This window comes from Nothobranchius furzeri, chromosome 5 (genome assembly GCF_043380555.1).
Source record: "Nothobranchius furzeri strain GRZ-AD chromosome 5, NfurGRZ-RIMD1, whole genome shotgun sequence".
Lineage (NCBI taxonomy): Eukaryota > Metazoa > Chordata > Actinopteri > Cyprinodontiformes > Nothobranchiidae > Nothobranchius > Nothobranchius furzeri.
In genome coordinates, this window is record NC_091745.1 from 76,521,266 (window position 1) to 76,533,514 (window position 12,249).

Below are 12,249 nucleotides of genomic sequence, written 5' to 3' on the forward strand. Positions count from 1 at the left end.
ATTAGTGGTCGAAGGTTACAGTACTAGCTTACTGCTTATGTGCGCACACATGTACTTTCGTTATTATTTTTCTTCAAATTATTCTCTTAAGTGTTTGTGCTGTAGTCTATTCTACTGTATTTGTCTAAATTCTTTATTGTCCCTCAGTGAGGAAATTATGGTGTCACAGCAGCAAATTGGATTCATGATGGGGCAATGAAGAATAAAAGGAGGTACAGTGAACAGAAACAGATGTGCAAGATATACTTAAAAGATTTTAACGAATTTACCACTGTTAAAAGAATAAATAAAACAAAGTGTAAAAAGCCTAACAGAATACTTCCAGGGAATGAGAATATGATGGAAAACATGAAACAGCAGTGGGATAAATGTTTAACTGTGTTTTAAAACGATATGCATTTAGTGTTTATAGAATAATCTGTATTTAGTGTAGGATAATGTAGAGGCTCAATTAGACGCAAGTTTGTGACTTTTTGGACTGGACTTGATTAAACGTAAAAACAAAAACAGTGAAATGACCCTTTACCTAACTTTGTATTCGGAAGCGAACTTCAGCGACGTTTAGCTTGTACTAGCTAGCTTGAGCCATTAGCTATAATTTATTTACACCTTTAATTGTTTATCTTTAACCAAAAACCGTTCATTCATATCTCAAGCTCGGCACCGTTTTCCCAAAACTGTCTCTTTAGTTTGTTTTTGCTGCAGCCGCTGGAACAGTTTAAGTTAGCTAGCTAACAGCCTGGGTCAGACCGCATCGATCAAAGTTTACCGGCTAAACCCCTTTAGTTAAAGATCTCCAGGCTGCTAGTTAAGCCTAACGCATTTCTACTAAGTGTGTGTGAACATACCAGGCTGATAAATGTGTCCCTGGAATGACTAAATCTCCTACCATCATGCATCCCAGCAGCCTTATTGTGTGGGTGACAAATTTAGCCTGTTTGTGTTATTATTTCTGAGTGTCCCGCCCCGGACTTCAAGGACGAAGGATGCAACAATGGGCATCGGTGAGGTGCTTCAAACCAGAGTTAAATCAGAACAAAACATCAATTATTGATTTAGTTTGCGCCGCAGCTTGCACAATGTTCTCTATTCTTTAACCAAAGTCCCACAGCCTTGTGATTCAAATCAGATGCTCAAATCATTTTTAACCTCCGTGGCTTTAGATAACTAAATTATTTATTAAACACCAGTAATTTAGTGTGTTTAACTCAACTATGTTTGATACTTTGGATTTTTCTACCTGCCGTTACAGTTTAAGCAGGATTATGTGGGAATAAAAAGCTAATTATGTGTTGCTTAATCAAGAAAATCCAGTACCGTGTGGGGTCAGCAAACCAAATTCGGATTGTGAGAGACACTTTGGCCCCAAATCCTGTCAGATGAAAAACTCTAGAATATGAAAAGGCCAACAAACTGCAGCTGTTCACGTGCAATCTTTCAACCACAGTAATATGGTGTCTCAGCAAGCCTGTTGAGGATGTGAGACTGTGAGTCAGGACTGCACAGACGCACCTAAGGTCAACGTGCTCCACGGATCTTGTGTTGCTTCACCCCGTGACCGTAATCTCCACAGATTATCTGTGCTTGTTGCGTTCATTGTTTAAAAGCGTGATACAGAATAATCTTGGCGTAGCTCGGGGTAGATTAGATTAATCATTCTGCTCTGATTTCAAACTTTTCTGATCGATGGTTACTCTTGCTTTCATCTTCCTCACACAGGAACAGAGATGTTTGGGAGGGAACGTGAGTCGCGAGGCTTGACTCAAGGACACTTAAGATGACATAAACCGAGGACCCACCTTGAACTTTCTTTCTGTTTTGTTTTTGTTGTTTTTGTTCATATATTCTCAGATGAAACTTTAGTTTTTTACGCTACTGTCTGGTCATCTAGTCCCGTCACGCCTCTTGTTCGTGCCTAATTTATCTCTGAGATTAAACGATAGCAATAGAGGCTTCAAAGGTCTTAAGAAAACCTGCACTCATCATATCTCAGTGGCATTTATCACTCTTCAGTCTGCTCTCACCATGCAACATACTTCACTGAAAATCTTCTGCTCTTGAATTACAATTCTCAAGCCTCCTTGTGTAAACAAGGTGTGTTTGCTTTTTTGTCTTATTGATAATTTAATATAATTTCCAATTTAGTTCCTTTGTGTAATTATTTATTGTTTATGTTAATTAGCTGCTCAGCTACCTTGAATCGCTAGCTCACAAGGCAGCTTTAAGATGTAATGGAAGTTTATTTTTATACGTGGGCATCTTTTTGTGAAGAGCACTTGTTTTAATGACTGATTTTCTTTACCTGTTGTGTTGGAGCGTTGCCTGTTTGCTTCTAAACCAGCAGGAGCCGACAGCTGTTGCTATCACGCTGTGATAGGACGGGCTTGTCATGCAGCTCCCATGTTCACTGGAAAATTTACTCTAAAGAAGCGACTGCTGGAAGTTTGTTTTCCTTTTCGTATGAAGACCTGATCTGTAACGGACACACTGGATGAGAAGTTTTTGTTCTTTTTTTTTTTTCCTCACATTACCTGAAGAATGATTTAGAAGTTTTCAGACGCTATTTGATTTTCCCTGAAAGTCTTGAAGATCTGGCAGAAGCCGCTCTGCAGGTTTTGGACCTGAACCATTTCTACTGTCCGACTGATCAAGCTTGTTTTGAACGGAGAGGATGCGATCCCCAGAACCGTTGCCACCGTCTCCAGAAGAGGCCCTCCTTCATGGCCAGTTTGCCAGTTGGGGATCCGGCAGCAACGGCAACAATAACAGCCGCCCGAGCAGCCCTGGGGGGCTCTCCCCTGCTGGCTCCTCAGCTCCAGCGTCCAACTATGCCTTGACCCTCACCCACTCCCACATACACATCCAGCGCCTGTCGCCACGACCGGGAAAGGAAGCCCGTCTCTTGCTGCCTATATCAGAACTACTTGGGTGCAGCTGCCCCCGTTTGCCTGCGCCGCCCCTCTTAGTTCTGTACTGGTACCCGCCAGGAAAACGACGAAAGGGGGTGTCCAGACGCAGGCAGGTGAGGGCCTTTCTGGCTGAAAGCAGGCTGGAAGCTGAGAGGTGGTCAGCTGCTGTGCAGTGTTTACTCAGAGATGTGAGCGTCACTGCTAACACAGGTGAGTCTCTCTTCTACCTGACATCTATTTGTCCAGGTGAGATGGTGAATGTATAATTTATTACTTGTCACGTCAGTGAAGCACTGTAAAATATTCTCAGCTCATTTCTGAAATGTAAACAACCTGATTTATTTATGAACTTGATCTGACCTGTTTGTTTGCCCCCAGGAATCCATTTAAAGCTCCACAACACATGGCCTCATTGTGTTTTGATTTTCACCTCCTTTGTAGATTACTAATGTTGGCTTAATGTCACCGTGATCCTAGACCTTCCTGTGTGTACAGGAACACACACATTTTGTCTCGGAGGGAACAAATGGTTCCAAAATAGGGTTTGACATCCACGCAGAACACGTTTTAACCCTTTGCCTGCCTGCGCAACCAATTGGTAGAGCATTTCTAAAGTCCCTACATCGCATCACCATTAGTTTAATATTATTATTAATTTACATTAAACTGAAGCCCTTACTGCCCCATATCAGAAAATGCAAAAGTTGAACGTTTTCATTGCTTCTTGGTGAGGGAGGTAGAAGAACAAAAATTTCCTCTTGAGTTTATTTAGCTAAACTTCTTTTATCCTTTCTCTTATATTTCCCACCAGGGTATCCGCGGGTCCTTAAAACGTCTTAAATTTGCTTTTCCAAATTTAAGACCTTAAAAATCCTTAAAAATGACAAATAATCCAATCCAATCCAATTTTATTTATAAAGCGCATTCACAAGGCATTACAACCAAACAAGGCGCTGTACACTAAAAATGTTAATTAATCAAACCGGCGGTATACAAACATGTCGAACACAGATAAAAGATAAAAAGGAAATACAACAAAATTCCCAAAAGCTGACAGCTAAAAATCAATAAGACACAGGGAGAATAAAAATTAGAAAAACATTTAAAAAAAGAACCTCAATAGTATGGAAGTTGATCCTTAAATAGTTCCCAAAGGTCTTAAATTACCAAAGACCCAATAAACAAGATTCTTTTATTCCCATAAAATTTTCGTGAATTTCTAGTTGGTGTTCAGCGTTTTTTGTGTACGATTTTGGCAAAAGCGGAACCGTACACATTCAGTTGGTTGTGAAAGGGGGCTATTTTTAGATGAGCACATTAGATGGTTAAGCTCTAGTGGGAGCTTGTGCCGTGGGGAAGTTTAATGGTAACTGGATGAATCCCACGTTTGTGACGTGGTTAGCACCGGTTCCAGGCAATAGCTGGAAATTATAGCTTAAATTTAATTTTAAAAAATTGCTTGATTTGGTCAAAGTGGCCATAAAAAGGTCTTAAAAAGTCTTAAATTTAGCTCCCTTAAACCTGCAGATACCCTGTCCCACACACACGGTCATTACCATTGAGAGTGTCAAATATTTCCACAGAAAGGAAAGAGCTGCTGGAGTGTGCATTTCGGTGCACGGACTGTTTATTTGACTACATTGATTATTTAGTTGTTAATTATTGTTGGTCCTAACATGAAAAACAAGGGTTGGTTTAAGCAGTTCTTTGGTAGAAGAGAAACTATGTTGGAAAAGAGGCGACTCAGCAGAAACCTAAGTAAACATATAATTCTCTGAGCTGAAAAAGGCCGAATTAATCAAATGAACTCAAAGTCCGGAGTTGGGTAACCGCTAATAAAGCTTAACGATGATAGCTTAGCTCATGTCCCAGTCGGCCTCCTCTGGAGTTGAACTGACGACGTTTTTATGAATAAGCTCTCATTGGTGCTGCGGTGTCTTTGTCTTGCAGAATTTTCAAGAAGTCTCCTACCTCGTTCCAGGCGACTACTGTTATTGGTCAATCCGTTCAGTGGGAGGGGCCAAGCAATGCAGTGGTGTCAGACCCACATCCTGCCCATGATTAGAGAGGCCAACATCAGCTACAACCTCATACAGACAGGTGACGGCTTGCCCCGACAGCCTTGTGATGGTGTGAATGCATCAGACTTTAACTTCATTCACCTGGTTTTAGAACGCCAGAATCACGCCAGGGAGCTCATCAGAGACATCCCTCTCCTGGAGTGGGACGGCATCATCATCGTCTCTGGAGATGGGTTGCTGCATGAGGTGATGCGCTGTGACGTTTTGGGGTATGATGAGGTTTGATTTGGTCCAGTGATGAGAGCTTCTAAGAGATTTATGTGGTTCTTTAGGTAATCAATGGGCTGATGGAGCGCCCAGACTGGGAACAAGCAATAAAGACACCTGTCGGCATTTTGCCCTGCGGCTCTGGAAATGCACTGGCTGGCTCCATCAACCACTACGCAGGGTGAGCACGACTCTAGTCTGAATGTAACCTGCTGAGCGAATGACGAGTGAAGCATCATTAACTGTTTAATGCTGGTTAATTGAGGCGCCTAGCTGCTGGTGTACAGGTGGCTGAAACTCTTCTGCTCTGAGCGTTACCTGCTGCCTCGCTAGTGAGATACTTTGCAAAAATCGCCTTTTGCATCCTTTGTGCTGGCACGTAGGTGTGTCTGCCTCTGTAATCACTCTAAACATGAAAAACACATTGATTTGCCTAAAACAAGCTGTTTGAAAATGTGCACATTTGTGATGTCACAAACAGGGACTTGAGCATGAACCCATTTCTCACGTGCAAGAGAGTGCTGCTGCTGGAGGAGCAGGAGCTCAACTCCAAGCTCTTCTCAGAAATCAGAGCTTCTTGGCTAAAGCCTGATTTATGCTTCTCCGTCTGCGTCGGTGCGGAGACACGCAACGCCATTATCCGTCCTTGCGTAGGGCTCCGGCAGGCACGCAAGTACGTACGGAGTCGAGCCCACTTTTTTAAACATCCGTCAAACGAGACGGATTACGCAAGCTTGAGATTGGTCAGGACGCCGCTGTTGTTTACAGCGCCGCCATTGCAAAGAGAGCCGAGGATAACTAGCGGCAGACACTGAGCAGCTTCAAGAAAACCTCGCGATAAAACTAAAAATATGAACGTTTCATCCTCTCGTGACTGGAGGAGTGAAAAGATGCGCAGCAAGCGTTTTATTTGTGGACGGAAATGACAGGAAACGTGGGTTTAGAGGTGGGGAGCGCATGAAGAGGTGGGAGAATGAGAGACAAATATGTCCGTGTTAAAAGTCTCTTATATACAAAAAACACAATATAAACACACGATCTTGGACCGATACATGACAGGATACCACAGAGCAGCGCTACGCCCTCTGCTGTCCTGCCGGGAAATTGCTTTGCAACACTCTCCAGGAGACGGAGAAGTATGAGAGCAAAACGCTTCCGTCAATCCGTGCATGTCTGTCCCTTGCGGAGTTGACGGAGAAGCATAAACCAGGCTTTAGATCAGCCAATCAGAGAATGGGCGGTCATGGCCAGCTCGCCGACCATAACGCTACGGTCGTCTTGTATTGTCAGCATTTTTGTTCTTTCTCAGGTATGACATGTGCCTTCGAGAGCCCCTCCTTTTAAACTGCTGCTTTCTGCTGTGCCGAGGCGGCGTCCGGCCCATGGACCTGGTTTCTGTGACAACAAGCCCTGCTCTGGCCAACAACAGCAGCCACGCTGCAGCACCCAGGAGGCTGTTTTCCTTTCTGTCAGTGGCCTGGGGCTTTGTGTCTGACGTAGACATAGAGAGTGAGAGGTGTGTGTTTCACAACCATCCACACCTCATCAGCTGGATTACTTGTTCACGTTACACAACATGGATTCTGTTTCAGGTACCGTGGTCTGGGATCAGCTCGCTTCACCTTGGGCACTTTAGTGCGAATAGCGTCACTTCGATCCTACAAGGGCCGCCTGTCCTTTCTGCCTCCGTCGGATGTCACTAAATCGTCGAATGGCACGCCCCCCCCACCAAAGAGACCCCTTTCCCGCAGCATCACCGAAGGCCTAGAGGGCTTCTGCAAAATGCCGATTCATCGCACCTGCTCTGACATGGGCATTAACGAGCAGAGGAGCCTGCGGAAGGGCGACGGGGAGAGGGAAAGGGAGGAGAGACAGAGGGAGAGGGACGAGAGACAGAGAGAGAGGGAGAGAAGAAGAGAGAGGGCCAGGGGAGGAGGAACCGGCGTGGTGAGGGCCAGCAGCCTGGCAGAAGACAGAGAGAGGGAGATGGAGGCAGAAGAGGACAAGTCGGGGACATGTTCTGAGTCAAACGAGAGGGATGTGTGCAACATGGGAAGGGAGGAGAGATTGGAGGGGATCCAGGATGAAAGGGAGGACGAGGAAACAACTGAGCAAGACTCTTGTGAGATGGATGAGGATGATAGGGGGAGGGACGGGGAGGGCAGTAGGGATTCTGTAGAGGGGGGCGGGGTGTTGGATGCAAAGGAGCTGGGGGAGAGAGATGGAGTGGACATGGGGCAGGAGGCAGACGAAGAGCGGGGAGGTTACCAGGACCGCCTTCCGGAAACCCGACAGGTGGTGAGAAAAAACTCTGCTCCTTCAAGTCAGATAGCCGACGCCCTTCTGAGTCCGCCGCTCAGTCAGGAGGCAGACTCCAACTCCAGCTCCTCGTACGGGGTGGAGGACACGGATCTGAATGAAACCTACTTCCCTCTGGATGTGGCCCGTGAGCGGTCTCTCACCATCTCCTCCCCCTTTCGTCATTCTCCCTTCTCTTACAAGCAGAAGGGCCTGGACCTAAACCAGAACGCCTCTCGTCCGAGGCCCCTTTCCCTCCTCCAGCACTCCAACTCCAACTCCCTCCCCCCTAAACTCCCCTCCCTCTCTTTGTCTCCCACGCCACCCTCTTCCCCTTCTTGTGCCTCCCCGCACTCGTCATCCTACCTCGCCCCCCGCCCCAACACCCCAAACTCCAACCTTACCTCCCCCGCTTTACGCACACCGTCCTCATCTTTTAACTTTGACATTGCGGAACCAGCTGGACCTTTCAAGAACCGTCCATTCGTCTCGCTGCCTTTTGATCAACTCGGGGATGACTTGTTACCCCCTCTGGATCAACCCATTCCCACTAGAGACTGGGTCACCATCGAAGGGGACTTCGTCCTGGTCTTGGCCCTTTACCAGTCTCACCTTGGGGCTGACCTCCATGCCGCACCCCAGGCTAGGTTTGACGATGGCCTGATCCACCTGACCTTTGTGCGGGCGGGCATCTCCAGAGCCACGCTGCTCAGACTGTTCTTCGCCATGGAGAGAGGAACCCACCACTCCGTCAGCTCGCCGTACGTGAGCCACGTCACCTGCAAGGCCTTCAGGTTGCAGCCTCTTTCTACACGGGGAACGCTCACCGTGGATGGCGAACTTGTGCCATATGGGCCGCTCCAAGCGCAGGTGTGCTATAATCCAGGCTTTGCTGTTTACCTAAGAATCAGAGTTGTAATTTGTCACTCTGACTTGATTCCTGCTTGTTTCACAGGTTCATCCTTCCATGGCTCGCCTCATCGTTGGAGACTCTGGAGTAAAGGTGACCAGACTTTAATCAGGGATTGGTTGACTTGACTGACATATCAGAACTCTACTGAATTATTTTATCTATGTTGCCAACTGTACTCTATGAGAGAGGCGGGAATGTCGAAGGCACTTAAATTAGCCTTAATTACAGGAACCTGTTTTTTTTGTGGGGAATTTTAAAGAAGGGATAACGTACCGAGCCACGCAGCGTTAGCGAGCGGCCGCAGTGATTTTAGGAAACCTGAAAATGGAAGAAAAATGCACCTGGTTGCACAGATGTTGGAGCACGCCCGGCGTACCTCGAGAAGCATGACAAATGCACAGCCTTGGATGATGAGAGGGAAGAGCAGTCGAATGATTCGGCTTTAGTTGTGCAGATAGTGCATGTGTGTGTGTGTAGTATGCATGCAAACAAGCGCTGATTTTTTTTGCCTTACATTAAGACAAGAAATCAGATTAAAATCTAAGAAAGATGTTCTTAAACACGAGTCGTCCTCCATCTCTTACCTGAAGCCCTGCCTCCTCCCTTCTCCTGCTTCAGAAGAAACCTCCAGTCCCTCAAAGGAATGCCTTACCTGACATCGTACAGTACAGCAGTACCTTTGCCCGTTCTTTGTTATGTAAGGAAACTAAATCGTTCTTGAGCTCCGTCCTAATACGAGATCACACCAGATACATGAAAGCAGAACTGTTTCTGTAGTTTTACACTTTTTCTGAGCTCCAGCTGTTATTTTCCTGCACCTGTTTACCAGGTGGAGGAAGTATTTTGATGCAACTGAATCAGCGTGGAGAAGCAAAAACAAACCATTCACGATCGAATGTTAGCCATTACTGACATATTTGCATTCTGCCTGCTTGTTTAGCCAGTGGATGCACGCTGCTGAAGATGTCGGTGATGCTGGTCTTTGCATCTTATTGACCATAAAATAATGCCCGAACAAAGCGAGCTGCTTTCTCTCTGCTACTTTTGTTTGAATGAAAGAGAGTAAATCAGATGTGATTAGCTGCCTTTTAGCCTTTCGGCGTCACGTCCAAACATTAATAAGCCCCAATTGTGTAGAAGGTGGTGCACAAAAACTGACATTAAAGCATCACAGAAAGATGCATACTAATAGATAAGTACTAAAATCAGAGGAATGTTATTAAGAGAGGGTTTGATTGATAAACTGGATGCACTAGCATTGTTTTAGTGAAGAAATAAATTATTGCTTTTATTTATTGCTGTAATTTGAACACAAATGTAGAAAGTTAGAGTTTACAGACAGACATAATACATTTTTAAAAACGACAAGACTAAAATAAGGCAGCGCTGTTTTCTTAGATCGGCTTTAACTAAGATGGAAGACAAACGAACAACTTGCACTGTGATTAATCAGCTGCAAAGCCAGCCCGCTGAACTCACACTGAAGCCTGTTGAGAACAGTAATACTTCCAAAAGTAGCATTCAATCAGATATGATATTTTGGAGGGTGACGTACTGTTTAAACATTAATTTTGTTATCGTCAAACCTGCTGAAACACTCAACCTCCGCTAAATCATTAGCATGTGTAATGTAGGAATCGGTAAAATCACCTGCCAACTGCTTGGATCACCATCAGCATACCGTATTTGTCAAATCGATGCCTTTGTGTAATAAGCCTGTAAATTCCGGCTGCTAATGATGAACTGTTTAAACCCGACCGCAACGAATGGAGTTAAAAAAAAAAAGATTTGTTTCTGCCTTGTTTCCCTTTTTGAGTGCACAATACAACTAATCTACCAACGCTGCTTTGAGCTTACACAGCTACCAATGCTAGTACACTTTGAGGCTAAGCTTGTAATATTACTAAAACAGAAAATGATACATACACTTTGGGCGAAAAGTTGTTGCCAAAATGTTTACTCTTGGTGTTGAAGAGCCTAGTCATGACCGTTTACTTTCCTAGACCAGCGTCGTCAGTGGCCAGAGCCGGGACCATGGTGTTGTAGACCAATTTGCTATGACGGTGTCCAGTTGAAAATGCTATGAATTTGTCTGTAGTAAACTACCTGTAATCAAATGGTAATTATTACTAAATCAATGAAATGTATACAAATGCAGTGTACCAATTATAGTTATCTGTTTGCAAATAAATGTAACTTCATACATTTGTCTTGTGTAAAATCATTTGTCTTTCTAACGTGTCTCTGAAAAAGATTAGAGTATTTTTGCTTTAGATTTTACTTTAAAGGTCTCTTACCTCAATCTTATTTATCTAAGATGAAATATTCACTCCATCTGAAACGTGTACTAACTGCTTTTACTAGGGATGCCCAGATCTGATCGCGTGATTGGAAATTGGTCCTGATCGGTCAGAACTGGACAGTACCTCCCGATCCAGACTCGGGATACATATAATTTATTTATTTTTTTAACAATTTAACACAGACTTGGACCTCTTGACTCCACACTGAAACAGCAACCTGTGCGGCATGACATCTCTTTGTTGGTTAAACGCTGGCAAAGTGGAACATGGAAGTAGAAAAGCGCAAGTATGTAGAAGAAGAAGAAAATATCATTTCTATAGCGCCTCTCGATCAAAATCACGAGGCGCTTCACAAAAACAAAACATGTAAAAATATAAAAAAGCATTTAGAAAATGTTTAAAAATATATTAAAATGAGCAAAAATAGGCAATTGTGATTAAAAAAGTTAAGAAAGAGAGAGAGTAAACAGGAAAGAGGGAAATCGGTGGGTCCTGAGGAAGGTGGAATAGGTGGGGAGAGCAGAATAAAGAGAGAGAGGTGAAGAAGGTCATACAAAAGCCAGCTTGAACAGGTGAGTCTTCAGCTGCTTTTTAAAGGAGACCACTGAGTCCACTGATCTCAGGCTCAGGGGGAGAGAGGTCCAGAGTCTGGGGGCCACAGCAGCAAATGATCTGTCACCTTTGACCTTTAGCCTGGTGCTGCACAACCAGTAGGCTTTGGTCACTGGACCTGAGGGACCTGCTGGGGGTGTAGGGACTAAGAAGATCACCAATGTAAGATGGTGCTTGTCCATGTAAGGCCCTATAGACCAGAACCAGGATCTTGAAATGAACCCTGAAGTTGACTGGCAGCCAGTGAAGCTGGATGTATGCAGTCTTGGGAGGTAAAAAGTTGATGACAACATTAAACTGAAGTCCAAAAGTGAAGAATTTTGGTATTTATTACTTGATTGTTCAAGAAGTGCTCTGTTTGTTACTAGAGGAACATCCTGGATCTGTTTCTTTGCTCGTTTTCATTATTTTTTAAATGTATGATAGAAGTTTTGGATCAGGACTTGGTATCGGTTGATGCTCAAAATTAAATGACTCAGTCTCGAGAGCAAAAGAACCTGATCAGGTCAGCCCTAGTTTGGACATGGATATTTTACCAAACTGACAAATCAAATGCCTGGCTTGGATTGTGTTAAAAGTGCAGTATGTAGGGATACAGTGAGAAAATACCAAAAGTGTGTTGTCATTTTGCAAGGAAAGTTTTACTGGAACATATTTCACATCCAGCTGGCTGTTGGATTGTCAGTTTTTCTCCTTTCAAAACAAAGGAAGGAGTGACGTAACTGCTGTTTACCATCAGTGAGTGTGGGGTCGCCATGTCTCCCGTGAGTTAATATTGCAGTGCCAACTATTATAATTTGATGACGGTCAGCAAAAAGCTCCAGTTGTTTAAAGTGGTTGCAGTAACCACATTTTACCACAGGATATACTTTTTACTTCATTTCTACATAATGCACCTTTAAGACAAACTTAAAATAAACCCTCAG

General features: G+C 44.2%; 1 protein-coding gene across 1 annotated transcript; it reads left to right on the forward strand.

Moving 5' to 3' along the window:
* Positions 1 to 2,479: 2,479 nt before the first annotated feature.
* sphk2 (sphingosine kinase 2) lies at positions 2,480 to 8,816 on the forward strand. The gene is made up of 7 exons (XM_015950595.3): positions 2,480 to 3,119; positions 4,860 to 5,009; positions 5,082 to 5,176; positions 5,263 to 5,378; positions 6,507 to 6,713; positions 6,790 to 8,365; positions 8,451 to 8,816. The coding sequence occupies exons 1-7, from the start codon at positions 2,672 to 2,674 to the stop codon at positions 8,511 to 8,513; spliced, it is 2,655 nt and encodes an 884-aa protein (XP_015806081.3). The 5' UTR covers positions 2,480 to 2,671; the 3' UTR covers positions 8,514 to 8,816.
* Positions 8,817 to 12,249: the final 3,433 nt, after the last annotated feature.

Coding starts and splice junctions, on each gene's coding strand:
- sphk2 (XM_015950595.3), top strand. CDS start 2,672: ATGCGATCCCCAGAACCGTTGCCACCGTCTCCAGAAGAGGCCCTCCTT. Junction 3,120..4,859: donor GAGCGTCACTGCTAACACAG/GTGAGTCTCTCT, acceptor TTTGTCTTGCAG/AATTTTCAAGAAGTCTCCTA. Junction 5,379..6,506: donor TCCATCAACCACTACGCAGG/GTGAGCACGACT, acceptor GTTCTTTCTCAG/GTATGACATGTGCCTTCGAG.